This window comes from Leiobunum rupestre, chromosome 6 (genome assembly GCF_980474605.1).
Source record: "Leiobunum rupestre chromosome 6, qqLeiRupe1.1.hap1, whole genome shotgun sequence".
NCBI lineage: Eukaryota > Metazoa > Arthropoda > Arachnida > Opiliones > Sclerosomatidae > Leiobunum > Leiobunum rupestre.
Genome location: NC_143389.1, coordinates 60,053,828 through 60,081,484, shown reverse-complemented (window position 1 = coordinate 60,081,484; position 27,657 = coordinate 60,053,828). Strand labels below are relative to the sequence as shown.

Sequence of the window (27,657 nt, the reverse complement as noted above, 5' to 3'; positions counted from 1 at the left end):
CGAAACATGAAAATTTTTGGTATTTACAGCGCGTCCGGGCCAGCTGGATGGTAAACAAGTCATGAATATCCTCGCAAATGGGAAATCCGCGCAAACGGAAAATCGCACAAATGATAAACCGCGCTAACGGGAAAATCGCGCAAACGGGAAAACCGCGCAAATGGTAATTTGCGCAATTGACAAACTGCGTAAATAGGAAACGAGCAAATGGAAAAGTGCGTAAACAGAAACTGCGCCGCAGATGGGACACTGCACAATTGGACCCAAACCGGTTTTCCGTAACGATTTTTGGGATTTTCGATGATTTTTACACTCCTTAAATCCCGTGCATCTAGAGAAAAAACTACTCATCAAAGTCAAATTCTGAAACCACCATCAGATTCTTGACACTACAATCCTCCGCCTTTTCTATATTTCAAGTCAATTAAAGTTAGTTTTAACTAGTAAATCATTAAATACAAATAAAGTTAATAATTTTTCGGCTCTGAAAGCTATCGCCCGGAGAGTTATGGAACGCGGGAAGGCAGCAATTAAATAATATTTTTTAATTATTTCTCTGAGTGGCATTTTGATTGTTAATACTCACAGCAGTAATCAAAAAATCTTATTATTTAATTGAGATTGTTGCTTTGTAAAGTAAATGTCGCATAATAATTTTAATATCTGTCCCTTGATAGCAGTATTATTTAAAAGAATAAACACCGTTTAGTCAGTTCAAAGAACTGGTTTTTGTATACTTGTCAGGATTCAGGGATCGGCGCTTTTTAAAATAAGGAATGGGATTTTGACCCATTCCTAGGGCCGCCCTGTGAAAAATATTAAAAAATTTTTAACAAATTTTAAAATGCCAAAAATAGAGTAGATTAAAATTGACGAAAAAAATCAAAATTGATTAACTTTTGATCAATTTGAACAAAATGGGTGAAAATAAACCAAAATGCCTAAAATTGGAAAAATGTGAGAGGAAATTTAAAATCATACAAATTGTTTGAAACAAATTATTTTTTCAAAATTTAAAAAAAAACTAAATTAAAAAGATTTTGATCAAAAGCAGTAAATTTTATGAAAACGATTATAATTGATAGGAATTGATTTAAATAGATTATTCGTGAAATATCTGAATAATATATAGATAAATTGGTGTATGATCAAAATTCAATTTTTTTTCAATGTTGGTACTTTTTAGGCATGTGCGAGTACTCGATTTTGTTCGAGTACTCGATCGAGCTTCGAGCCGAGTGTTTTTTGAAAAGCTCGAAAAAGGTTCGAGCCTCAAATCGAGGCCTAGGCTTAAATTTCGAGTACTCGAAACTATTTTTCTTACCAAGGCACTACTCGCGAGCTTGTAAAAATGGCGGGAAAAGTTACAAAAAAAAATATATAGTCCCGCCTAATGATTTCTTATTGGGTGAGGTACAAGTCCTAGTTGTTTCTGATTGGTCACCAATTTTAAATATAGAAAATGAAACTAAAACCGTAAGTTACATTACGTATAGTGCCCTAGCTGTTTATTGTTAGTTTTTTGGTGGTTCATCAGTCCACTATTTTATTGTTGTAATCCCTTGTATGGCCAGTTATTAATTTAGACTTCTCAAATATGGCTTCAAATAAACGTAAAAGCTCTGGCAGTAATTAATAAATATAGTTTATTTTTGAAAAATGTTTTACTTAATAAACCCAATTATTCAGAGCCTTTTTAAGCTAAATCTATCACTGAGTACTCGAAACCCCATTTATAAAGCTAGGTCTTAGTAATTATCCAAGTACTCGAAACTCTTTTTAAACTAAGCCTAATTCTTCGAGTACTCGAAACCACATTTTAAGCTATGCCTAAAAGCTCGAAAGCTCGGTAAGATTTTAAAGCTCGGCTCGATACTCGAAAAGTGAAATTTTTAATACTCGAAGCTCGACTCGAAACCCAAAAATCAAGGCTCGCACATGCCTAGTACTTTTTTAAATATCATCTCACATTTTCCCGATTTTAGACATTTTGGTTCATTTACACCTATTTGGCTCAAATTGCTCAATTTTGATTTTTTTTCGTCAATTTTTATCTATTTTTTGTTGTCAAGTTACATAAAGGTCTACCAATCCCCCGAACAAAATCGGTGGGTTACATTTCGGGATGTCTCATTGTTAGTCTTCGTTCCGCCAAATAAAATTACACTTATTTGAAAGTATTTTAATTTCTTAAAATTTGTTTGGGGTTAAGCTTTTTTGACCCTTTTCATTATGGACTATTCTACCTATTTCATCACTCTTTGCAATGGGGTCCATAGGTGGTTCTTGCAAACTTAAAATCACACTTAGCCTTGGTTCTGGCAAATAAAACTACACTTATCACATTTAAAACTTTTTTTTATTTCCGTGACTAATTTGAAATTTCTAACAATAACTAATAAATGTGCATTTTTCGATGGCACTAAACTATTTTCATTATAATATTTTATAATTATATACAATTTACAGAACTTGATACTTTTGGGGTCCCAGCTTTAGATGGAACATTTTTTTGGTATGAGGATATTAACACCTGCTCGGTTTGATATTACGTTTGATCAGGCCATTTTATTAAGCACCTTTTTTAACTAGCGTAATATTTTTCATAACTAAATTTGCTATATGCACAATGTTATTACACAGTCAATCCCTCGTTTTCTACGAACACGAAACAACTTTTTTTGTTTAATCACTTCATTTTATGTAACAACAACTTGATCAGCGTAATGAAATACGTATATGCTGATATAAATATTTTTTGTCAAGGGTTTGTTAGGTCATTTTACATACTTGAGTACAAAGACTATAATCGGCTACTATTCTACAGGTTTTATGATAAATTAATTTTATGTATAATATATATCTTTTTCTTTGTAAGTCTAAAGTGTCAATGACTAAATCCACTGGGTAGCAAAAATAAAAATATGACTCTTAAAAAAGTGTTTGGCTAAAAACGAAGTAAAAATTGGTTCTTATAGAATTGCACGCACAGCTGAGTAGGGGTATTGTAAATCCTGCCAAATAGGGGGACGATTATTACATGACAATCATTTTTTGTTTCCATAGGCCAGTGCAATATATATATATATATATATATGTATTTTTATTATAGACAATCCATTGAGAACGAGTGGGGGAGTGTGAATGAGCAATCTAGTCAAACTTCCGGTCACAACCAGAACATCAAAAAATATCTTCGCAGCTGGAATAATCGCGTTTCCAGTAACTCCCTCGAAACAACCAAACTTCGTCCTTCGCATGGGCATGTTTTCCCAAATGAAACCAACTATAACAATGCACAATGTACCCAATTAATAGTGAGTTTGTATAAAGTGTAAGGCTTAACCACAAAAGGGTGAAAAAATTAGAGAAATCTTAAAAGGGAAGCAATATTTCAAATTATTATTGGTCGAACAAAATGGAAACCAAAATAACCAAAGGGTTAAAGAAAAAGGACAAAAGTAAGGTACTGTTTTAATAAATGGATGGAAAATAAGCATCTCTACGAAAAACCAACTTACAGAGGTTCCCAGCTTTCTTTAGTTTTCTTGCGTTGCTTTCGTACTTCTCTTTGCTTTTCTTCTAAGCGATTTTTTTCAAACGCAGCCCCAGCTGTAAATGTTTATTACAGGCTATTAACAACGACAGCTTTTTATATAATGAAAAAGCAAAATAAAATACCTAAATCTCCTTCTTCTAGCTTTCTAATATCAGGTCTGAGACGCGAATCAGTTTTGGGCAAGTATTTTTCCATACCATCTTTCTGTTCGTTGAGTGCCATTGCAAAGAGAGTGAAGTGATAGTACTGTATAAGAAATATAAAATATATTTTATACATAATCGTAAGTATAAGTTAGTTTATAATAATTTACTTCAGGCGAGTATTCTGGCCTAGGAATAGCTCTCCAAATAGTTTCGGAGTTTGGAATGTCAAGTGAGAAAGCTGAGTCGCTTTTTGGAATTTCCGATCCTTCTATTTCCAGGTTGGGAAGGTTCGCTGGTGGAGTTTCGGTTGAAATACTTCCTCCTCCAGTTAGTTGCCGAGTAAAATTATTTAGTTTGGAAACCATTTTCTTCGAAGAATGAGCGGGACTGCCAGATGGAGTTGTATTTTCGCTTTTAGCTTGTTGCACTCCAGCATTCTTGTTCTTGTGAGATTTAAAGTACTCCTCAGCATCCGTAGGATCTGCTCCTTTTAAATAATCAGTCCACTTCCCATACAAAAAACGGTGTTTCTTTTTTCTGAATAAAAATTTGTATAATTTAAACCTTGGTTAGCTAATTGGATATGTTCAGAAGGAAGTACATACTGTTTATCATAAATGTAGCCTTCGATTCTATGTAAATCACGCCCAAACCAGCCAGCTGGTTTGAAATTAAGCACGGCTTTCAAATTATTTTGGTGGCACACAACTTCCATAACACCGTACTTTGTTAAATAAATTCAAACAATGTAAATAATATAAATTAGATATAAAATAAAATATTACCTGTTCTAACCAAAGTTGACCCACGATTATGTTATGTATACAAGTGGTAACGTTATTCCATGTGTAAATTTCTTTATGACTAGGTAATTCCACCGTGACTAAACCTTCGGGAATGACTTCGATAGATTTCCCCCAAAACTTTAATTTGGGATAGACTGAACCATAGAAGACAAAGTTCTTTGACTGTGCGTGAAAAGCGCTAATAGGCGGATGATGGCTGACTTGTTCGCATACTAAACGAAATCCAGACTCCTCTCTAACAAGTTCGTAAGTTTCTCCCAATAAAGGGTTGAATGGTTTGCCTATTCTTTCCCAATTGGAAGCCGATGCGGAAGTTGCAAAGGCAGCTACCAACTGTCATTATTTTTATATCAGTTAGTTAAAGAATTATGTGAATTTTGTATATTAAACACAAGCTATTAACCTGCATTCTTTCGATAGGATCTGTAGCCTGATTGGCTCGGTTTAAAAGGTCACAGTACTCCATATATTCCGCTATCCTTTGAAGTAAGCTTAAAGGCTCATTGAAAACGACCGGCATAGTAATTTTTGAAAGTTCCTGTGATAAAAGGCAAAGGTTTTTTTAAACAGATACAAACATACTATGAATTTCCCACATTCATTCTATAAAAAAATGGGATAAGATAACATACTTTTCCTATACATTGCTTTAATATACTCCACATACTGAACTCATCTTTAGAAAACATTGGCACAGGAAGTTTGGTTCTATAAAAAATAATTGCCCAATTTATATAGTGACAGAATAATGTATAGTCCTAATTAATTTAACCTTGCAGAAAATAATTGGTTAAGAGTATAATTTACAAAGTAAATTAACCTAAATTAAATTTAAATAAACGAAAATAATGAACAAAAATTTAATTTAATATTAATTCCCTCTGTTATAACTTATAAGCGCGTGTAACATGGTGTAATTAAATTTCGACCCAACCCCAAAAAGACCTGGGGAGTCGACCCCAGATCCTCCAAAAGAAAATAACCAAGGCTTATATAGAAAATAAGATACCTGTGTAAATTTCTTTCATTTGGTTCATTGCTTGTGGTTTCATCGTTAGCTTTATCGATTTCTGACGTTTCTAAATCTGCCATTATAAACTGAATTCCTTCCTTTCAAAACTTTTCAATCCTCCCGAAATATTTAACTACTTTTCTTGAAGCTTGCCAAACCCCATGTTCCCCACCGGCCAGCGACTTGACATCTCCGCCGTCAAGACGAACCTCTTGCGCCGTGCCTTCGTTACTTCTGTACCGCTACATTGACTAGTTGGCTACCCGTTGTTATAACTGCGTGCGCGCCTTAACAACCCCTGGAGAGGCGGCTACTTGGAGTGCGAAGCGTCAGAGACACGCGGGAAGCCAAGCTGGAAGTGGGAAAAGCGAAAAATATCGAGCGCGGTTGTCTCAAATTGAGTGCATCGCCAGTGAAAGTTAGCTTTACCTTACACGAATTTTATCGATCCGCGATATGCCAAGGGCCAATATTTGCCAAAACGGTGGAATACGATAGCCACCCCGCTCTTTCCCCTTTAAAAGTAGCCGCGATGTGTATCCGGCTGCTTCGCGTTAAAGCTGACATTAAAGGGGCGGGACGAAATTTATATCGCTTTTATGCAAATTTGAAAGCTTTTCAGCAGGGATATTTTCCATCGTTTCATCATATCGACTTACAGAGTTGATATCGGTTTAAAATAGCTCATTATTTAAAAAATAAATAAACTTGCCTTCCCCATATTGAAGTTACTACGGGACTTTCGTTGAAAGATTGAGATAATAAGGCACCCTCGGTACAAGTTAAGTAGCTAAGATCTTGGCACTCTGTAAGTAATTCTGAAACGTCATCATCCGTTTCTAAAGAATATCCATTAGATACTAAAGTATCTTCATCATCATCTACAAAATTTTTATTAAAAAAACATTAAAGAATTTTTTTTACGAGGGAATAAGTGATAAAAAAAATAGTGTACCTCCTTCAAAGGCATCGAAAAATTCATCATTGTCAGTTTCATCTAGTAATGGTAAAGGGGATCTTGGTGGTGATTGAAACGTTCTGCTTAAGGAACATTCTAAAACGTGATGTTCTCTAGCTAAGGCGTGCAAAGCATCCTCTAAAACTCGACACTTCTCTTTTTCTTGCTTCAGTTGAAGCTTTCTAACCTAATAAATATATTTTAATTATATTAAATACTGGAAAATAAATACAAAATTAACGCTATACCTCTTCTTGTTGAGTAAAAAGTGCCAGGCAATGTGTAAGACTTGCAGACATTTTACGGGAATATTCAATTACATCCTTCAAAACAAAAATCCTTTTAAAATCATTTAAAAAGTACAGAAAAAAATTAAAATAAATTACTTTTAGCTGTAAAGCAGTATTCCATAACTGATTATTTCCAGTTCCACTTTCAATTTTCACAAAATCCTCAAAGTTGGTTGAGACAGTTTCAATTTGATTTTCAAGCAATCGTTGATGCGCCAAGGCAGACTGGAAATAAGGAAAAGAAAGATCAACCACATTTTCTATGAGAATAATAGGAAGGTACAAGTACTTTAAGGGCATCTTGCATAGTGCTGAGAGGAAGAGCTTTATCCTCTTCATCACTGTCTGATATCACCATTCCTTGTTGAATGTAGTGAGTGCTGTATTCAATGTGCTCTTTGACAGCGCTGATCCACTTCTAAAGAGAGCAAACAAAAGATGAATAGAGGTACTTGGAAATTGACTTAGTCATCAATTTCGATAAAAGGGAAAGGCGAGCTACAAAGACCTCTCTCTATAACTCATAAATTTGCTGAGCGATAATCGAATGAAATATACCTCTCGGTCAACGGCTCTCGTATGGAGGGAAGGAACGCAGTAAATCTGAGAAGTATTGTCCGAGAAACTAATAGAAAAGTTAGCTTCTTCACAATTATCAGGCTGGAAATAACACGATTATGAACAATAATGTGAACATTTTGTCTCATACTAATGCAATTTTTACCTGAACTTTGCCACTGTCTAAATATTTGTAACCTTTTCGTCGACTCCCTGTGGCTGCATCAGCTCGAGATTTGAAAAATGATAATGTTCCTCTTTCTAAAACAGCCCATACAGGTTTCCAACCGAATAGGCGAGATTTCTAGAACAAAACACTTTAGTAATAGAATATTATTAATTATCTATTCAAATCCATAAGTATTCTTACTCGTAACAGAGATCCTTCAAAATGAGAAGCAACTTTAAATAAATGTCTAATTGGCTTGACACTAAGAATTTGTTTCATTTGAGAACTGGCAGACAAATCAATGGCTAACTGGCCTAAGACATAAAGACAATGAATTAAAAATCTAGTTTCCCCTTTATTTGATCTTTTTACTAAAGAGACAAGCAAGAAATTAAACCTTTGTCATTTCTGAGTGCAGAATCAATCCCAACTTGTAAAAGGAGAATACCAATTTCTTGCCTGTCTCTGTAAGCTGCAGCGTGCAATGCTGTGTTTCCTGAGCTGTCTGTACAATTTATATTTTTGAACTTGGGGTCACTGAGCTGAGGGGGTAATAAAATATTATTAATAGAAATATTTTTGACATAAAAACACAAGGGGTACGTTCAGTAACGCTCATCAAAAACATCGCTGAGTAATCAATGCCAACATTTTGTTACTGTACGATTATTCACGTTTCCTATTTAACGTCACGATAGGCATCCGATGCTCATCAAAAAAACCATCTCGGCGAGAAGGTCTTTTGGTGACTTGACGTCAAACGCGTCGGTGTTAACATTTATAGCCGCGATCTTTAAAAACAGCGCTGACTAAAATAACACCGTTCAGTAACTTCCTACGTCACTATGACGATGAGCGGTCATCAAGCAAACATCAAGTAAAAACTGATTTTTCCCAGATTCGCGTTACTGAACGTACCCAAGGGAAAATTCACCAATGCTTTAACAGAGATAATATCTCCATCTTTGACACAATTATGAAACTGAGCTTCCTTTTTTTTGCAATCAGCTTCTTCAGCAGCTATTAAACAAAAATAATAATTGTTAAATATGATAAGGGTAAGCCCTGTGCCAATAGCAAAATATATTGAATTTTTAGATATTTGGGCAAAAATACAATGGTTCGGATTTTTGCTCATTTTACTCATTTAAAAAAAACACACAAACATGGGCAAAAAGCAATATTTGCTAATTTTAAAAATGGCATTTTGGAGGGGGTTGCGATAAAAGTCTGGGATATGTTTTATGTTCGTAAGTCTTTGCAAGATTAGCGCATGATAAAGTACTAGCTTATTACAACTAAAAAATCATAGTAATATGGCAAAATAAAATAAAATTTTTTATTATACTAGTTTCCCCACGTGAGTTCCAGAAATAGCACTAGAGAAATCCCAGAATATGATTGGTTGGATCTGCTATCATGAGGTATGAAAGAGATGTAGATATTCAGTTTTAGCCCAAAATATTTCTAATTTCTTTAAAATAGCGGCAACCAGATGTAGGAATATTATAGATGGAAATAGGAAAACTACCAAGAAATGAATAAAGTGTTCGGCCTAAGAAGTCAGAGGCAATGTAAGTGGATTCATTCTCACTTGCACCACTTTCCTGATGTCACAATTTTCACCACTTTTCTGATGTCTTAATTTTCACCACTTTTCCAATGTTTTAATTTTCACCACTTATCTGATGTCTTAATTTTCGCCACTTTCTGATGTCTTAATTTTCACTTGCACCACTTTTTAATGTCTTCATTTTCACTTGCACCACTTTTTAATGTCTTCATTTTCACTTGCACCACTTTTTAAATGTCTTCATTTTCACTTGCACCACTTTTTAAATGTCTTCATTTTCACTTGCACCACTTTTTAAATGTCTTCATTTTCACTTGCACCACTTTTTAAATGTCTTCATTTTCACTTGCATCACTTTTTAAATGTCTTCATTTTCACTTGCATCACTTTTTAAATGTCTTCATTTTCACTTGCACCACTTTTTAAATGTCTTCATTTTCACTTTCAGCACGTTTTAAATATCTTCATTTTCACTTTCAGCACGTTTTAAATGTCTTCATTTTCACATTCAGCACGTTTTAAATGTCTTCATTTTCACTTTCACCACTTTTTAAATGTCTTCATTTTCACTTTCACCACTTTTTGATCCGCATAATAATCAAGTGAAGCTGGAAATGCACTAGAAGTAGGCCTGTTACTGCTCTTACAATGTGGGAGCAGCTAGAGAGATGAGGTAGCCTAGAGCAGCGGTTCCCAATTTTTTTTGCTATGGAACCCTAAATTATCCACCTAATTCTAGCGAAATCCCAACTCATTCTTACTTATCTTAAAAAACTATTGACACAAACAAAAATGGCAGCGCTGTGAATTCTTGGAATCCCTGTGACTTTTCCACGGAACACCTTTTGGGTACTGCTGGTCTAGAGCACAGTGAGCTCTAGATCATTTTGAACAATTCTCTGAATTTAAATATGTTGGTGTCAATATCACCACTTCGCTTTCCTGGGATGTACACACCTCGCGAATTGTGTCTGGCAAGCGCACCATGCCCATCAATATTGTACCCGTAAAAGTAGGTTTAGACCCTGAACGATACAGGACCTTGCATTTTTGTACATTAAGCACAAGTTTCCACTTGGAGCTCCAGCTTACTATTTGGGACCTAGAATTGTGTGAGAGAAGGCAACATCAGTTTAATTCAATAGCCTGGAGATAACACCCTGACCAATGCCATTGCTATAGATCATAGCTACTATGAAGCTTGGCCAGAAGGAACTGGTTGGGAACAGTGTCAAACAATTTCCGAATGCCAAGGAACAAGACATCCACCTGAGCTGCATTCTCCAGACCAAAAGAAAAAGCCTCAATGCTGGAAATAAGTTGGGTTTCAATGCTATAGCCACTGCGCAGGAGTGAGTAAATTGTGTGAATTGCGGTATATAATATTATAAGCCACCAAGTGCTCATTTACTTTAGCAATTGGGCCAGTAGTGAAATTTGATGATACTCCTCAGAATCATATGGCAGTCCTCCCTTTGGGACTGGTGGTAAATCATCTGGAAGGGAAGCCAAGGACAGGGACTAAGCAATTAGTTCCATTACAGGAGCCGCTAACTTGGTGGCACAACACTTGAGTATCAATCATAATATCCCCCATGAGAGAGCACAGCGAAAAGTAGTAGCCAGGTATTCAGCTTTTCAGATGCAGACGAGCAGAGATTAGGAACTTGAGCGTTTTGACCTACTACTTATCTCAAGGTAAAAAGAACTCTAATGTGTGCAACCAGATCGAAGAGCATATTTAACAGCAGCTTGTGGAAATTCAGAACCATTAGCTAGATTTGGATAGAGTTTAGCTCGTTGATAGCAGCGTTTGATTTAGTTAATAAGTCGGTGTATGATGGGAAATTGCCAAGCATATTTTATTGCGAAAAGCAATCCACTTGGCAGCGAGAGTTAGAAATCCAATGTCAAATGCGTCAGCATAAGTGTCTACCTTTCAGATTGCGAGAGAAATTTCATTAGGAAATTGTGAATGGGGAGGGAGCAATTTGAATAAAGAAGTGATCACCGAGACTTGGGTCGCAGGTCACTTCACCAATCAGACTGGCGGGCGAATATAGCACTTAAGTTCAAAACCAGTTGAGGTAGTACGAGTGGCACTGAGAACGTGCTGCGTGTAATGACAAGAAAATACAGCGTTTAGGAACTTGGAGTACAATGTTTTAGTAATATGGATAAGACCTCAATCAGTAGATTTGAAGTTAAAACCTCCCACTATTGGAATATTCCCAAGAAGGGGGGTAGATACAGGCTGCCCAGAGACATCGAAAACCTATAGCTAGGCACACCACAACAGCTTCAATGTTTATGGCAATGCTTATAGGATAAGACTTGATTTTGACGACATACCCCAATAAGAACATCGTTGCAATGTGGCTTACAATCCTAGCGGTATGCAGAAAAGTTGGAGTCAAATTTCCAAAGAGGGAATAGAAGCATTAAGATGCGTTTCAGATGACGGACAGTGGTGTAGTCCGGGGAATTGGGTTTAGCTCGAGGCCCCCCCGCACCGCGGGCCCTGCATACCATCAGCTACGCCACTGATCTTATTGTAGTTTTTACTCCTACTGAAAAGGAGGTATAAAATGAGTAAAATGGATTTTGTCATCTGCTATCCAGAATTTATCTGCTAAAAAGGCCACAGGCAGCCATTTTGGAAAACGTTTTTACTCCAACTCAAAACCACAGAATTGGAGTAAAATGACGTCATAATGTTACTCTTCTTACCCTACTCTGAAATCCTGGAATGAGCAAAAACGAACCACCTGTTGAGTTATATTTTAAACCATCTCCTCTAACAGCACTGCCAAAGATCAGAAGACACTATAATTTTTTTATGTCTTTACTTTCAAGTAACATGGTTTTCTATGATAGTTAATAATTTAAGAAAATCCTTTCATTAAAAGGTGTATAATGACAACTATTGACAAAATTATTAATTTAATTAATACTTTAATTTTTTGTACCTAGATGGTACTGCACAAGGGACCTTGCTTAGGTTTCTCCCCCCCCCCCCCTCCTGCATCCACCCCAGTTGCAAGCACTGGTAATCTGGTATTGAAATATAACAGGGTTTCCCCCTTAACTAAAAATCTTAAGTTAATAACAAACCTTGAAGGATATTTTTAATTCGGTCATTTTTGCCAATGTCCTTTGCTGTTTGACCAAAACCATTTTTGATAAACACATCTGCATTTTTGGAAAGCAATAATACAACCATTTCCTTAAAGAATAATTAAGTTTGAGAACAATGATATAATACTTCAATGCTCATAGTCACCTCTCTTCCAGTATATGCAGCCTTATGAAGTGCCGTATCCCCTTCATTATTTAAAATATTTACATCAGCAGAATGCTAAAAAATATAAATAAATATACATATATATATATATATATATATATATATATATATATATATATATATATATATATATATAAATAAATATACATATATATATATATATACATATACATATACATATATATATATATATATGTATATATATATATATATATATATATATATATATATATATATATATACAAAAACATTCACAAAACATTTATTGTTTTGTAACTTTTATACCTGTAATAGAAATTTGGCCAATTGTAAATGTCCAAAATAGCACGCTAAATGAAGAGGGCTCCATCCTAAATTAACCTTTTGGCTACCTAAGTAAAACCAGAGAATTATAACTAAATAATAAATATGTATATAATGATGATACTCATGGTGGTATACACCTTACCTTTGCAATTTATATTTAATTCAACCTTCCCAGATTGAAACGCATCGACTAATCCAGTCGCAATGTGTAGATTTCCTAATCTAGCAGCTTGAAGTAAAAGCTCATCCGGACAGTCAAAATCTTTGCCTATATTACTACTGACAGACATTTCTGAATGGTCATCTTCCATTATTAATGAATCTAGTTATCTGAGGAGTTAAGAATTTAAAATAGCTACATGATGCATCTTACTTGCCAAAAATCTCCAAAAATAAGCAAATTAACTTACCAAATGTAAACATTACACAAAGACAAACATACTTGAGATGTCTATGTTTATTTGAAGATTAGGAGGAATTCACAATAAAGATAAAAGTATTTTTTGACAGCAAACAAACACGCCCACCTCCACCCCTGATTAATAATCCAAGGTGCTAGATAAGTCTCAAAACTGACAAAGGCCTTAAAACCAATATAATAAAATCGCCCCTACACTACGCAGCCTTTAAGGACAGCCCAAGATCGTGTTCTAATTTGATGGTTTCGATAAAGTTTCATAAAAAATGGTATCACATGATTATACTTGTATATTTTTAAGAAAGAAAATCCATCATCTTTCTCGGGTTCCAAAACCGGAATACGCCGAAACCGGCTCGCCGTGAACACAGGAGCAACGTCATCAATAACAAAACTAAACAAGATCACCAGGCCCAAAACAAGTTGCACAAAGTCGGTATAAGCTGCGTTCAACAACTATCAACGGAGAAAAACCGCTGAGTTATCGTTGAGTTTTTGGCTACGTTCAGCAGCAGTCAACGGAAAAAAACCCGATGGATTTGATATTTTCCATTGATGAGCTTTTTCGTCATAATGACGTCGTAAGTTGCTGAACGCTTTTATTCAGTCATCGGTGTTTTATAAAATGCCGTAGCTTTTATAGTAGTTTTACGTCAGAAATGACGTCAGTCATCGAAAAAACCGACTCTTCCAGCCGATGACTTCGGTGAGTAACCGATGACTATCTTGACGTCAAAACCGGAAACGCGAAAAAGCGTGAGTCCGATGAGCTCTGCTGAACGTACCCCTTTTAATCAACGCTACGTCACAAAAATCTAAAAGTTGTTGTACGATTTATATAGTTCGCTGACTTAACGAACAAAATATCGTCTGCTACCCCTCCTTTAACTTTGTCGAATGACGTCACAACACCGATGAGCAACGGAAAAACCTGCTCCTCCAACCGCTGACTCCGTTGAGCAACGTGACGTAGAAACCGGAAGTTAAAAAAGCATACAGTAAGATCAATACTCAGCGCTAAGTCCCGCTGAACGTAGCCATAGTGTTGTCATCTGAAACCCTGCAATGTCACCATTGTAATTTGCCTATTGATAAAAAACGGTAACTGTCATGGCGGCCACTATTAACACTACAGCTGTGACGTTACAAGATTTCAAAATCGTATCAGACAACAACACTCTATATAAATTCAAGAAAAACACCAAATGAACTGAACATTTTTGTTTAGTAATCCAAAAAATATCGTTACTTACAATAAACAATTTAATTATAATTTATTAAAAGCGGCAATATCAACACTTTGTACAAGGTCTTCAAAGTCTTGAATTTTTTCTTGTAAATCTTCAATGCTGACCTTCTCATCTTCAACTATGGTTACAATTTGAAGTTTCTTGATACCAAATGCCAATGGAACAAGTTTTGCTGTTAAGGTTAAAAATTATTAAAAAATTTATAGAACATAATTGGGGAACTAAATGAAACTTACATGCTCCCCAAACGAGACCATCCATTTGAATGGTTCTGACTTGCTTCTCTAGCTCAGCCATATCAGTCTCATCATCCCATGGTTTTACATCCAAAACGACACTAGATTTGGCAATAACAGCAGTTTCTACAAGAAAAGTTATACATATTCAAAGTGTCTTTTGCTTTAATATCAGAAATTGAAAATTGAATTACTTTTAGATTTCTTAGCGGCATATTCCTCTAACCGTTTCTCCCTTAATTTTGCTGCATCATCATCTTCCTAAATATTATGAAGGATTTAGTTATATGTACATTTTAATCTATGTATATTTTGTTTTACTTCTTCAGAGCCAAAGAGATCAATATCATCATCATCTTTACTGGATTTCTAATATTAAATTAACTTAATTTAGTATTTATTTAATTATTTAGTATTTATTAAAACACTATAATTACAACTGGCTCAGCAGGCTTCTTGGGCTTAGCTGGAATGCCATTTTCCACAGGTTTACTTGGCGTTTTGGCATTTCCTCCTTCTAAAGATGAGAGACGAGTTTCTAATTTGGATAGAGATAATTGAAGTTCTTGGACAACTAAGAGATAGATGTTAAAAAATTAATTCTTGGATTTCATATTTTTGAAAAATAATTCCATTCCTATACCATTCTTTAAGTCTCTATTTTGCTCCTCTAAGGTTGCAACCCGAGAAACTAGAGCCGGGTCATTGCCACTTGGAGTTGAAATATTACTAGCCTAATTTCACAAATTTTTTTACAAAAAATATTACGCTTTTAATGGACAAAATAAATGTCTAATAAATTAAAATTTTCTAATAACAATCTATAAAATAAATTATAAGAAAAATTACTAGAGGCTTAATTTTTAAATTGAAAGTAAGAAAAGTAGGTCATAGGCTAGCTTTGGAAAATGTTAATTGCATAATTAAGCAGTTAAAGTGCCACATGCATGAATCAAAGTAAGCCAAAAATAAAATACTGCATGTCAATTTTTTTTTCAAGTATAAATCTTGTATTTAACTAAATTTCTATTATATAATACTCAAGCTGCATAGCTTCAAGATATACTAACAGCTAATAGGCATGAGAGGCTATTTACTAGTCATAATACCAATTATAAATATATTGCGAACTTCAAATGTTTAGTAAATTACGCAAAGGCGGAATTTGGAAAACTCACAACATTCAAACATAACTTCTATTATTTTTGTTTGGGTAAATCTCGAGGGAAAATGTGATGACTACTTTCAAAATCGCCTCTAATTTGTCAAATGAACTATAAAGCATTTATATACTCTATTTCCAAATTTAATCATTTGACAGAATAAAATTCCAATGCTCAATAATATAAACCGGTGGAACCGTCAAATTTAAGCATTGGAAGAACTACATACGCTAAAATATTGGTATAACAAATAATAGCAGAAAAGAGTAACAACAAATATTTGGGAGTTGATGTTACTCACAGACTGCAGAGAATTTTTAATTTGCTGACGAGCACGGGCTATTTCATCAACGAGAGAGCTAGTGGACGATGGTTTAGCCTGACGAAGAAAAACGGAACAGATAAAGACATTTTAAGGATCCCATTTTTCCCTCACCTGGTTTAACTATCAATTAATCAGGATTAAGTTAGTTAATTGTTAAAATAATTACAGGCATTATAAACCAACGTAAATAATAAGAAAGGTAGCTGACTTGAGTATGGATACTGACTAAATACTAACTTACATGTACTTCTAATGGAAGATTCATCTTGTGAATGCGTAAAAATGAGTTACCCATTAGTAGATTATTCACAACAAACTGGGATTATAGCTTAAAAGTATGGCCTACACATTCTAACAGGGAGAGTATTGAATTGGTTAAGGGTTGTCTAATTTGTTATATGGGAACTGACGATGGACAAAACAGCTACAGCCACTTACTGATACATTTTTTGAAGTTTGTGCTGTATTAGTGCACGATGCATTGGCTTTAGTGAAGAAAAGTATCTCAGCATCATCAGCACGTGGCTTATCAGTCCAGATAGATTCTAACAATAATGGATGCGACATCTTCAACTGGATAGAGTACATCAAATCAGAAAGTCCCCCACAAAGTGCATGGTTTTAAGGTTGGGGAGGAGAGGCTAGCGGTAAGCTGTTTCCCACAAGGGGACCCACATGTAAAACTGTCAACATGGCTTTACCTAAGCCTTGGTAAACTAACACACTAATCTTCAAATTCATTACGAAAATATTAAACAAGAAAAATCTAATGATTGAAATAAATTTACATTAAGTTAATCTTAAATATTTAATAAAAAATATGCAAAATATAAACTTTAATTCCTTATGAAAAATGAAAACCTTACCACGACAGAAACGTGAATTCCTACAATCGCCGAGGAAAAAGCAGAAAAGACCGAGACCAACTTCCAATTCACAGTTCACAACAAGACAGAGGACACAAGCCTTTTTATCGCATGAAGGCGTAGAAATTTATGAGCTTATGTCAGCAGTTGACGTTCTTCAAATTCAAAGGCTAGCCTTTAAGTTATTTTTCTTATGCGCAAACAGTTTTGCCTTCAATGTACAAATTTTAAATGACTTTTCACGGACAAAGTTACTAAAAACCAGTGGCGTAGTCAGGATTTTATTTCGGGGGGGGGGGGGCACGCCATTGAAAAAAAGTAAAAAAACTAAAATATTTGTACGTACGGCCATTCGTTTAGGGTAGGAGCATGTGCCCCCCCCCTGGCTACGCCACTGCTAAAAACGCCTCGTTACCGTTCAGTCCTATGAAAAATAGTCCTTGGCTGCGTTCAACAACTATCAACGGAGAAAAACCGTTGAGTTATCGTTGAGTTCTTTTAATCAACGCTACGTCACAAAAATCTAAAGTTGTTGTACGATTTATATAGTTCGCTGACTTAACGAACAAAATATCGTCTGCTACCCCTCCTTTAACTTTGTCGAATGACGTCACGACACCGATGAGCAACGGAAAAACCATCTCGCTCATTGAATGGGAATATTAATCTAGAGATCCAATCAAATCTGCTCCCCGCGAAACAAGTTTTTGAAAAATACGAATGTGCCGTCTGCTCTAAAATGACGAGCAAACGTTATCATATGACCCGTGGCGCCATCCATTATTTTGAAGAAAAAAAATATTTTTGCTTGAAAACTCGTCTTATTTGAACGAACCATTGAGAGATAGACGGCGCCACGGGTAGAATGATAACGTTTTCTCGTCATTTGGGACGCCGATGGGAGCAGACCAACGGGGTCTCGATCGAGAAACGGTTTGAAATAATTTTTGGATTGCGTCCAAAATTCGTCTGTTGCTGACGTCACCCAGATGAGATCCCATTGATTTTCAATAGGATCTCATCTCAGTGACATCACGATGTTCGTTAGCAACGAAGTTACCAACCTTGGCCCTTAGCAACCACAGCGTATCGAGGCAACCTTTTATAGCCTAAAATTTACTAACCTTGGGAGCAGACGACAGTATTCTTATTTTTAAAAACTTGTTTCGCGAAATACTGAAATCCGACGTTTTGATTGGACCTCTAGATTAATATTCCCAACTCAATGATCTCGCCCAGCCGATGTTTCCGCTGAGTCTCCGATGATCAACGTCTGAACCTTGGATCAACGTGACGTCTAAACCAGAAGTCAAAAAACCCGTTCAACAAAAAACCGCTGACCGTTGAGCTCAGCGCTGAGCTATTTTTAGAGTTGTTGAACGCAGCCCTTGCCTAGAAAAAGTCGTCGCGAGATTAGCTGCACTTTTAATCCTCTTCGTTTACATAAGTAAATTTCATTGAGTTGGGAATATTAATCTAGAGGTCCAATCAAAACGTCGGATTTCAGTATTTCGCGAAACAAGTTTTTAAACAATAGTGTTGTCGTCTGATACGATTTTGAAAACTTGTAACGTCACAGCTGTAGCGTTAATAGTGGCCGCCATGACAGTTACCGTTTTTTATCAATAGGCAAATTACAATGGTGACGTCGCAGGGTTTCAGACGACAACACTCTATAAGAATACTGCCGTCTGATGACTCTGATCCCAAATGACGAGAAAACTTTATCATTCTACCCGTGGCGCCGTCTATCTCTCAATGGTTCGTTCAAATAAGACGCGTTTTCCGGCAAAAAGATTTTTTTTATAAAATAATGGATGGCGCTACGGGTCATATGATAACGTTTTCTCGTCATTTTAGAGGAGACGACACATTCGTAATTTTCAAAAACTTGTTTCGCGGGGAGCAGATTTGATTGGATCTCTAGATTAATATTCCCAACTCAATGGTAAATTTTAATAAGTTATTTTAAATATTAAAAGCAACACAATGGCGGAAAAGTCGAAAGGTGAAGCTTCCTCAAGCACATCACCAACTGGACCTCCGAGTTTCCCTTTATCCAGGTATCAGTTTATTCTGGAATAACATCCTACAAGAACTAATCAGGCATTGCAGTTTATTAAACTAACTTGAAGAAAATGATTTAATAATGGCAGATTTGCCACTAATTGTGATTTAGAGGCTAGAAAATTAAGAATATTTATTTACCCATTTATTTGGAAACGTGATCAGTCGCGGAAATTAAGTTATCATGAGCTTATGGAAAAGGGTAATCAAAGAAATAAGTGGGAAAACCCCTTTAACCAGCAGGGAGAGAACTTTCAAACTCAATGCAGAAGTTGTTCCTCATTGTCACCCAGTGCCATGAGCTGGGATCGAACCAGAACCTTCTTGCTACCTCACATTTTAAAAGATAACACTTGTCATTCTGAGAATGTTTGCAACAATATATTGAGTGCATTAATATTTAAGTTTAACCAAGCTGTATATGCCTTTCAAATGTAATTATTTACTTAACCATAGTTTAATGATTCATCCGATTATTTTTTCTCCCTTTATCCAGGATAAGAACTATTATGAAAAGTGCCCCTGACATTTTAAACATTGGACAAGAATCAGTTTTCGTTGTAGAAAAAGCCTCTGTAAATCCCAATTGTTTTCTATTTGCAACAATTTATTAAAAAAAACCTTGTCATTTAGGAGTTACTAGTATCGTATCTCATAAACGAAGCCTATAAATGTAGCAAAGGGAAGAATGTTACCTACAAAGATTTGGCAACCGTTGTCAATTCTGAAGACAGACTAGAATTCCTGCGAGGTTTAAACTTTAATTTTTAAATTTAGGATAATCGTTAATTTAAACTTTCCCCACTCTTTTCTTAGACATAATCCCTCATAAAATCAAACTCGGTGACTATTTGGAAATTCTGGCAAAAGTAGAGAAGGAAGAAGAAGAACAAGCAAATATTTTCTGAAGGAACTATTTATTACGAAAGTGACATTACAAGTTTATCAAAACATTTAGGGTTTTCTTTCCATCACTGACCCATTTCTGCCAGCTATAAAATGCATTTAATCGGAGAAACTGTTAAACTTAATGCAAACACCATTATAAATATAAATGTGATACGGACCAAATCTTCAGCATCATCATCAGTGTTCATTTTCGAAACATTATCATTGTCATCTCCACTCACATCATCAACCATGAATTTCCCAGCTACATCAGTTGGAACTCCACCCGTTGGACATTCGTCTTTAGTTATCAAACCAATTTTCTCTAAAAAATTAATAAATATGACCGTAATATACCAGAGGAAGCTTCAAAAATGTTATCCTACCATTTAAAATTCGTAGCCAAACAGATTTGTTTTTAATAGTTGACCAAGATTTTAAGTATTGTAGAAACTGATTGAATGGAATGCACTCCTTTTTCTAAAACAAATTTAAAAGTTATACATATAAATATTTATATTTTTATATAAAAAAATACCTTAACAGATTCTTCTCTGTAAGCTTGCAAGCAGGTAATGGCTTTGTTATGCAACATGCCACCTTGACTATCTTCGAATAATCGTTTAGTGGCATCTTCCAATTGTTTAGAAACTGAATAAAATAGTTTAATATTACCCTAAGTCAAAAACAATATCTCATTAATTTGTAAATACCATCCGCAAAATTAATAGTTCCTTGTGATAATAACGCTTTAAAGTCTCCCACGGGATTGACAGATCCAACCTCTGTAACAGTCCCCATGACTGTAGAGGATACGTTAATTCCATCAGTGTTTTTGTCATCTTTCTCGTCTTCAAACTTTCTATTTATGATGAAATGTATATTTTAAACGATTAAAGGAAAGTTTTAGAAAAGTTTAACATACCCATTTTGGAACATTTTGCTTCCAACACGCCCTTCTTTCTTTTCAATCATTTCTTTCAATGGAAATAATTCAACAATTCTTTTTACAGCTGCTTTTGAAGCTTCAACCAACTGTACAAAAGAATGATTTTTACTATCCTATTTCTCACATTTGCATAATTTTTGCACCTCTTTCGGAGCGTTCAATTTTGTTCGCAAATCCTCTGATAATTCTGGAATGGGCTCTTTTGGATTTAAAGCTCTGTGTTGCAGACATTGGAAAAGCCTCTGCAAATACGGATTAGCCGTTTCTTTAATCGTGAATAGTTCACCTTTTTCTTCATCTCTGTTTTAAAAGGAAAACAAATCAATTATTGACTTCTTGTTTAATTATCTTATAAGATACAAAACCATTTTACTTTTCAAGATCCATAGAATCAATTAAACCGCTAATAGCGCTGAGTTGTTCGGCTGCAAAAACAAAATACTTAAAAACAGAAATATAAAAGAATTCTTATAACAAATACCATTTGGAATGTTTTTCTTGTTTGAATCCAATGAGGGAAAAGTTAAGTGCTGAATATCTTCTGCAAATGGAAGTTGAATGAAAACTAAACACTGAACCCAATAAAAACAAATTAGAATTATCTTCAAAAAATTTCTATTTTTGAAACACCCACTTTGTAGGTAGATTTTATTCTAGGTTGTAAAAATCCCATCTTGGGTTGAGATTTTGCCATTTTTGCGTATCGGACAATGGCAACCATGTTTGTTTCATGAAGAGCATGAATAAACGCAGCTATTGCAACTTGAGCTTCCTATAGTAAAAAATAAAATATATAAAACATGACTGTATTTAAATTAATAGACCATAAAAATTACTTTGTTATCCTTTCCACCAATAAAATAATCGCATTTATCTCCAATGTAGTAGTGCCTTTTAATCTAAAAGAGTGTTTTTATATATATATTAGGGTTGGCCGATATTTTAATTTAACCGATTCCGATACCGATTTCATGTTTCAACCGATACCGATACCGATTTGGCAAATCGCCACCGATACTGATTTTCCCGATTTTTTACCGATTTCCACCAATACAGATTTCTTTTTGCCGATTGTACAATTCATTAGTCATTACTAATGACTCATTAGTAATGACTAATGAATTGTAAAACCCATTGCCAATGGTCTAAATAAAATGAAGGGTGTGTTGTATTTTGAGAATAGCTGATCGAATTTAGAAAAAAATCAAAATAATTTAAATTTTTAAATTTTAAATTTTTTATATTTAGTTATTTACCTCACTTAGGTACATTTAAAATTGAAATTATACTTTCAATTTCAAAATCGGTTTTAAAACATCGGGTAAAATCTGTATCGGAAGTTTTTTTTTATAATCGGGTGAAATCGGTATTTTAGACGCGAACCGATTAATCGGGAAAATCGCGATATCGGTGACCGATACCGATTTCATATCAGTTTGGGCCCAACACTAATATATATGTATAATTAATTTCAATAAACGTGACATACATTTTCTGATTTGGTGAACCCCAAAACTTGTACTCCTTTCTCTTTGTTTTGATATTGCATACTTTTTTTATCATTTTCGGAAAATGGCACAACAGTAGTTCCATACTTATAAGCTAATGAAAAAATGGCGATGTAAACATTTATTAATTAAATAAAGTCTTGGAATCAAAACTGGCACTTCATAGTATTTTAAAAACATTTATTTTTATTCTTAACAAGACGCTTGGCAAGTGTCTCATACCCGAAAGCTAGCGCAAAATATTAAGAATAAAAATAAATGTTTTTAAAATACCATGATTCCAAGACTTTATTTAATTATTAGATTTTTACCATGGTAACAAATCTTAATTTAATGAGTAGAAATTAATATATTTAAAATTACCCATTAAGGTGTTGTTCTTATCAACTTCAGTTTGGGCATCATCATTTAAGTGATAAGACGTAGCTCGAACTGTCGTTAAATTAGGGTCTTGCGCATAACAATTAAGCCAGTTTTTGGGTTTGTACTCTGTGCATTTAATATAACCAGTGATTGGTATTGAGAAATTAGAGCCTATCTCCAAATCCGTATTCCAGGGTGTAGAGTTAACCGATTTTTTTTGATAATAAGTTAATGCAGGTAGAGCATCCCTGTACATTAAGACAATTATTAGTACATTTGTATGTAATTAAATAAAATTGGGTAATAAACATTACTCGAAAGAGAAAGAATCTCCCCCCGTTTTTTCCAAAAGCTTTTGAACAACCACTTCAGAGCTAAGATACCCACCATCCAAAGGTTTCTTTTCATCCATTTCTTCATCCTCATCAATGTCAAAACTTTTTGGGCTTCTAAAGTGCGACGCAATTTAAGGGTTAATTAAAGTTATTTTGAAGATTTAAAAATTAATGCTAACATGACATTCAGCTCCATGTTGTGGTTTCTTAATCCATCAATAATGACATCCAGCTGATCATCGGAAGATTTGCCACAGAATGTTGTTATCAAAACCAGTCTGGAACTCCCAAATTTCTTGCCTTTGGTTTGAGATTCTAAAATATCCATTCCCACAACTAGAGCATCAACAACTAGGGAAAGAACAAAAATTATTTCCGTATAAGCTCAAAGTTGTTTCTGATTATTACAGTCAGCATCCTCTTTTCCGTCTTTCACATCTTGAATATCCATCAAAAGGTCCCAATTAACTGGACATAGGTTTCTAATAACACTAATATTCTGATATTCTTTTGGATTGTTCTCCGCAAGAACATTGTCAGTATCAGCTGTTCCAAACAAAACAATGGCAACTTCATCTTTAGACTCTGAAAAAATCTAAAACCATATGGTCATGAGGGATGTTTAATATGGAAACACTTTAAACAAAAGTTGTGTAAATACTTTTCTTTGCAAGATCAACTCGACGCATGTCTTGGCTACTGTTAGTACATTTTCCCCATTATCAGATTTTACTAACATTGCCGGTCCTACATCCAATAAAATTACCAAAGCCTCCTAAAATAGATAAAATGATTTTAAAAATTACGCAACAATTTTTACTTGTTTACAATTTAAATTGAATGGCCAAGGCTTACTTTGTTCGCAGTCATTTTCTTTATTTCTATATTATCTATTGATATGACAATATCGGTTTAATAATGTTAATTTTTTATTTTTATATTAACTTGTAAAAGAAAATCTCGTTTCAAAACTATCTATTAATTCAATAGTACTTACAAATTACAGGCGAAGCAAAAAGAAAACTTCTACTCAAAAATTGAAATACTTAATAATTCTTTAGGCGGGAATTTCCGAATTAGAAAATCAAAGGACAGCTATTTCGAATTTTTCGATTACTTAATATTAATCTATTGAATCATTTGAATTTAGTATTTAATGATAAATAAATAAAGAAATAAACAGTTATGCATTTAAATAATTAGTAATTATAAAAGTAACTAAACTGATTAGAGAACAAGTCAAGAACTAGGTATTTGTTAAAAGCACATGGTTGATTTTGACATTAGGCTTTTTGTTTTTTCATAGTGAGCTGCCATCTAGCTTTATATAAATTTATTAAGCTGCATAATTTGACGTAAGAGTTTTCTGGACCTGTCACCTTTCTCTTTTTGTACTACGTTAAGTAATATTTTGATAAAAATGTGAACCATATTGAAATATAAAAAGCAATTTAACTGCCAGTATAAATAGTTCAAGTGTAAATATCTTAGTTCATAGAAATTTTATTTTGCAAGCACTTGTTGAAAGTATAAAAGACACTTAAATATTGTACTTGAAAAATAGCACTTGGTTCACCTATGTAAATTATTGAGATACAGGTGTATTATTCAATAGGTGATCCCATCCTACTTCCAAAACAACCTCATTGGGAATGGACATAAAAGATGGACGCGCCTGAAAATAGTGCATTTACAAAAACTACCGAAAATAACCCCGAAACAATTGTTACGGAAAATGTTGCACCTGATCTAAATCTTATGGAAGTTGATGCAGGAAGCGCTTCCAATAACGTAGAAGATTCTGAATTGAATTTTAATGATAAAAGACCTAAAAGTTTACCATTATCCCAAACACTAACCTCCGAAGATAATAGTGTCAATAAAACTAGTGAAAATGTTATTGACAATCCAAATACCAGTACTACGTCTAATGATACTATTGCTGAAGAAGCCTGCAACTCCTCTCTATTTGTTAAAGAAGAAACTAAACCCAAGCCCTCACCCTGTACCCCGAGAACTACTCCTAAATCAGAATACCATATTAAATGGGTCCAGTGGAGACAGAAAAAAACACCCATGGTGACGCAGGTTGGATGAAAAATGCATTTTGCCCTAAACTGAAATTTTCATTGTGAAATTTTTTTTTCAGAATGAAAACGGACCATGCCCTCTTATTGCTATTGTTAATGTTCTAATTTTCAAAGGTCGGATTACAATTCCATCCTTGGTTGAAATTGTAACTACCGACCAACTAATGGAATTCATCATTAATTGTATATTGGATAGTGTTCCTAAGGTATTGTTTTGGAATATTTTATAGAAATTCCATTTAATTGTAATTTTTTTTTAATTAGAACATTCCTGAAGGAGCCCAATTGAATTACGAACAAAATATGAATGATGCAATGACAGTTATGCCGAAACTGCAGACTGGGCTAGATGTTAATGTGAAATTTACAGGGTACATTTGAACCTTTAACTTTTATTTAATTAGAAAATACTAAGAGCTTTTTGTTTTTCCAGTGTTAGTGATTTCGAATATACCCCAGAGTGCATTATCTTCGATTTATTACATATACCCTTATACCATGGTTGGTTAATAGATCCCCAGTCTACCAACGTTTTAACTGCTGTTGGTAACTGTAGCTATAACCAACTGGTGGAAAAAATCATTAATAATAAAACCTCAGACCACCACGAAGTTGTCACTGAAGGTTGAAATGCTTCCTTTCTTTCTTTTTATAAAAGTTATAGATATTAACCAAATTTTTACATTTATATAGCTCTTATTGCTGAAGGTTTTTTGGAAAAAACAGCTTCCCAACTGACATATCACGGCTTATGCGAGTTAACATCAGTTTTGAAAGAAGATGAATTGTGTGTTCTCTTTCGCAACAACCATTTCATCGTCTTACATAAACATAATGTATTTATAGTAACAAATTATGGACATTTGTTATAACAAAACTAATAAACTGATACTTACAGTCGGAGCTTTTTACGTTGGTTACGGATCAAGGTTTTCTCACAGAATCAAATGTTGTTTGGGAAACTTTAAACAATATCGAAGGTGATGGTCAATTTGTAGATGCCAACTTTATAACAGTGCCTCCAAAACCAGCTCCAGATGGTAAAATTTCCCTGGCAGACAATGCAGGAACGGAACAGCAAGTTGATCAAGAGTAATGACAGTTTTCAAAGCTCTCTATAATAATATAAGTATACGTAATTTTTCCCCATTAGCTATTTGGTCGCCTTGAGTTTGCAGCAGGAACAACAGAGTCATTGTAAAAAGGATATGGAATGGGAAAGCTTCAAAGAAAAGAGTCTCGGTGTCACGGATAATGTGACAGAGTAAGCCTATACAGAGGCAGACTGGCCAAAATCCCAAGACTAAGTTTTGCTATGGGGAACAGCTGCCTAACTAAAAGGGTTAGGGGTGGAATCGGTTGCACTGATCTACGTTTCAGAAACGCATTATCCACCATTTTTGACTTTTTGAGTTTAAATTCTCGTCATACTAATTTATGGCTCTGATTCTAAATTTTTTCTATCTGGTCTAGTTTCTGAGATGCGTTTCTGCCAAGAGTTTTAGACAAATATAAACGTACAAAACGCATTATGTCAAATTATTCTGATATTTACTTAATTTTAGCGATAGGCGTTGTCATATTTAGATTGCGGACTAAAAGAAAACCACCAAAAACTAGTTTTCAGTTACCTAAATACTGTAGGATTGGTTTTTCTTATAAGAATTATAAAAATCGATTTATCTTGAAATGTCATTTTTGGAGATAATGTGTTTCTGAAACATAGGGCAGCGAATGCAGTCACCCCCTCTAATTTCTAAATGTTTTGCCAGCACACCCCCCTCCCCCATCGGTTCAAGCTAAAGTGCTGTACCCATCTGACTAAAACATCGCCAGTCTCTGAGCCTTATCTAAATAAAATAAAATTGTAAGCAATGATTTTATTTAAAAATTAAACCTTGCAGTGAGGAATTAGCTCGAAGACTACAAGAGGAAGAACAACGGTTAGCGGTTAATTGTTCAGCACCTGCCAGTGGCCAAGGAAGAAATTACCCTACTGAAAGTGGCAACCGTAATCAAACTACGCGACCCGGAAATACGCCTTCTCCCATGAGGGAAAACAGAAATAGAAATAGCCGGGAAGTGAGTTTTAACCCTGAATGCTATTTTTGCTCTCATATTTTTTAACAAGTTATCTTTTTCAGTGTATAATTCTATGACAAACTACAAGAACATTCTTCAGGAGATATATTAATTTAAAATTTAAATATATAAATGTTTGAAGTATGGATTTAATTTTGATCAATTTTGAAATAAGTTACCCAAATTGTGTTAAAACAACTAGAATGGAGGTGTTGCTTTTAGGGGAGATCTTTATGATTAGTATTATTACAGTTAAAAACCCTATTATTTTTACGCATCTTGTAATTGTTTCTAAGCTTGGTGCTAAATTTTATTGTTACTTTAAAAAAAACAACGGTATGTACTTTGTAATATAGGCTACTTTTGTTTTTAAAATTTGATATATGTTCAAACATTTGACACATCATATTTCATATTCTATAATAAACACCAAAAT

The 27,657-nt window shown here is 34.4% G+C and overlaps 5 protein-coding genes across 13 annotated transcripts; 2 read left to right on the top strand and 3 right to left on the bottom strand.

The window, feature by feature from the left end:
• Nucleotides 1-2,462: 2,462 nt before the first annotated feature.
• Nucleotides 2,463-13,501, bottom strand: LOC149942885 (oxysterol-binding protein-related protein 1-like). 2 transcript variants are annotated; one of them, XM_090179115.1, is made up of 23 exons: nt 13,124-13,501; nt 12,824-13,065; nt 12,661-12,746; nt 12,355-12,429; nt 12,186-12,297; nt 8,433-8,518; nt 7,896-8,040; nt 7,700-7,812; nt 7,496-7,633; nt 7,330-7,431; nt 7,061-7,189; nt 6,868-6,996; nt 6,730-6,804; nt 6,479-6,668; nt 6,236-6,404; nt 5,144-5,219; nt 4,915-5,049; nt 4,491-4,844; nt 4,311-4,429; nt 3,873-4,242; nt 3,682-3,805; nt 3,522-3,612; nt 2,463-3,286 (listed from the first exon to the last, which is right to left on the bottom strand). In XM_090179115.1, the coding sequence occupies exons 2-23, from the start codon at nt 12,990-12,992 to the stop codon at nt 3,184-3,186; spliced, it is 3,090 nt and encodes a 1,029-aa protein (XP_090035241.1). In that variant the 5' UTR covers nt 12,993-13,065; nt 13,124-13,501; the 3' UTR covers nt 2,463-3,183. The 2 variants fall into 2 exon arrangements, with proteins under 2 accessions (XP_090035241.1, XP_090035240.1); XM_090179114.1 differs by having other exon boundaries at nt 12,824-13,011; nt 13,092-13,500.
• An 804-nt stretch (nt 13,502-14,305) lies between these two features.
• LOC149942884 (elongation factor 1-delta-like) lies at nt 14,306-17,084 on the bottom strand. Of its 3 annotated transcripts, XM_090179116.1 has the most exons (9): nt 16,940-17,084; nt 16,512-16,646; nt 16,050-16,127; nt 15,229-15,319; nt 15,023-15,159; nt 14,907-14,954; nt 14,780-14,846; nt 14,586-14,711; nt 14,306-14,521 (listed from the first exon to the last, which is right to left on the bottom strand). In XM_090179116.1, exons 2-9 carry the CDS (start codon nt 16,638-16,640, stop codon nt 14,367-14,369), a joined length of 831 nt encoding a protein of 276 aa, XP_090035242.1. In that variant the 5' UTR covers nt 16,641-16,646; nt 16,940-17,084; the 3' UTR covers nt 14,306-14,366. The 3 variants fall into 3 exon arrangements, with proteins under 3 accessions (XP_090035242.1, XP_090035246.1, XP_090035245.1); XM_090179120.1 differs by lacking the exon at nt 16,050-16,127; XM_090179119.1 differs by lacking the exons at nt 16,512-16,646; nt 16,940-17,084 and adding an exon at nt 16,315-16,353.
• A 1,803-nt stretch (nt 17,085-18,887) lies between these two features.
• On the top strand, nt 18,888-20,129 carry Chrac-16 (chromatin accessibility complex protein 1). Its single transcript, XM_090178313.1, has 4 exons — nt 18,888-19,002; nt 19,503-19,581; nt 19,640-19,757; nt 19,823-20,129. Exons 1-4 carry the CDS (start codon nt 18,929-18,931, stop codon nt 19,912-19,914), a joined length of 363 nt encoding a protein of 120 aa, XP_090034439.1. The 5' UTR covers nt 18,888-18,928; the 3' UTR covers nt 19,915-20,129.
• Ku80 (X-ray repair cross-complementing protein 5 Ku80) lies at nt 19,905-24,191 on the bottom strand. Of its 3 annotated transcripts, XM_090178312.1 has the most exons (19): nt 24,047-24,191; nt 23,905-23,939; nt 23,711-23,824; nt 23,458-23,644; nt 23,229-23,400; nt 23,029-23,163; nt 22,715-22,962; nt 22,333-22,445; nt 21,680-21,742; nt 21,478-21,615; nt 21,325-21,415; nt 21,217-21,268; nt 20,987-21,143; nt 20,820-20,929; nt 20,608-20,756; nt 20,433-20,545; nt 20,281-20,374; nt 20,074-20,219; nt 19,905-19,998 (listed from the first exon to the last, which is right to left on the bottom strand). In XM_090178312.1, exons 2-19 carry the CDS (start codon nt 23,917-23,919, stop codon nt 19,978-19,980), a joined length of 2,118 nt encoding a protein of 705 aa, XP_090034438.1. In that variant the 5' UTR covers nt 23,920-23,939; nt 24,047-24,191; the 3' UTR covers nt 19,905-19,977. The 3 variants fall into 3 exon arrangements, with proteins under 3 accessions (XP_090034438.1, XP_090034436.1, XP_090034437.1); XM_090178310.1 differs by having other exon boundaries at nt 19,905-20,219; XM_090178311.1 differs by lacking the exon at nt 24,047-24,191 and having other exon boundaries at nt 19,905-20,219; nt 23,905-24,019.
• Nucleotides 24,192-24,420: 229 nt separating this feature from the next.
• LOC149942881 (ubiquitin carboxyl-terminal hydrolase MINDY-2-like) lies at nt 24,421-27,657 on the top strand. Of its 4 annotated transcripts, none has more exons than XM_090177286.1 (10): nt 24,425-24,576; nt 24,665-25,137; nt 25,199-25,345; nt 25,404-25,510; nt 25,573-25,763; nt 25,833-25,975; nt 26,038-26,231; nt 26,293-26,403; nt 27,044-27,221; nt 27,284-27,657. In XM_090177286.1, exons 2-10 carry the CDS (start codon nt 24,715-24,717, stop codon nt 27,296-27,298), a joined length of 1,509 nt encoding a protein of 502 aa, XP_090033412.1. In that variant the 5' UTR covers nt 24,425-24,576; nt 24,665-24,714; the 3' UTR covers nt 27,299-27,657. The 4 variants fall into 4 exon arrangements, with proteins under 4 accessions (XP_090033415.1, XP_090033412.1, XP_090033414.1 ...); XM_090177288.1 differs by having other exon boundaries at nt 24,425-24,598; XM_090177287.1 differs by having other exon boundaries at nt 24,432-24,527.

Coding starts and splice junctions, on each gene's coding strand:
- LOC149942884 (XM_090179116.1), bottom strand. CDS start 16,640: ATGTCGCATCCATTATTGTTAGAATCTATCTGGACTGATAAGCCACGT. Junction 16,128..16,511: donor AAACTTCAAAAAATGTATCA/GTAAGTGGCTGT, acceptor TTTCTTCGTCAG/GCTAAACCATCGTCCACTAG. Junction 15,320..16,049: donor TTAAAAATTCTCTGCAGTCT/GTGAGTAACATC, acceptor TTGTGAAATTAG/GCTAGTAATATTTCAACTCC.
- LOC149942885 (XM_090179115.1), bottom strand. CDS start 12,992: ATGGAAGATGACCATTCAGAAATGTCTGTCAGTAGTAATATAGGCAAA. Junction 12,747..12,823: donor ATTAAATATAAATTGCAAAG/GTAAGGTGTATA, acceptor GGTTTTACTTAG/GTAGCCAAAAGGTTAATTTA. Junction 4,243..4,310: donor GGCTACATTTATGATAAACA/GTATGTACTTCC, acceptor ATTTTTATTCAG/AAAAAAGAAACACCGTTTTT.
- LOC149942881 (XM_090177286.1), top strand. CDS start 24,715: ATGGACGCGCCTGAAAATAGTGCATTTACAAAAACTACCGAAAATAAC. Junction 25,138..25,198: donor AAACACCCATGGTGACGCAG/GTTGGATGAAAA, acceptor TTTTTTTTTCAG/AATGAAAACGGACCATGCCC. Junction 25,511..25,572: donor GTTAATGTGAAATTTACAGG/GTACATTTGAAC, acceptor TTGTTTTTCCAG/TGTTAGTGATTTCGAATATA.
- Ku80 (XM_090178310.1), bottom strand. Junction 21,269..21,324: donor CAAGAAAAACATTCCAAATG/GTATTTGTTATA, acceptor TTGTTTTTGCAG/CCGAACAACTCAGCGCTATT. Junction 20,930..20,986: donor AATTGAACGCTCCGAAAGAG/GTGCAAAAATTA, acceptor TCTTTTGTACAG/TTGGTTGAAGCTTCAAAAGC.
- Chrac-16 (XM_090178313.1), top strand. CDS start 18,929: ATGGCGGAAAAGTCGAAAGGTGAAGCTTCCTCAAGCACATCACCAACT. Junction 19,582..19,639: donor TCGTTGTAGAAAAAGCCTCT/GTAAATCCCAAT, acceptor CTTGTCATTTAG/GAGTTACTAGTATCGTATCT. Junction 19,758..19,822: donor CAGACTAGAATTCCTGCGAG/GTTTAAACTTTA, acceptor CTCTTTTCTTAG/ACATAATCCCTCATAAAATC.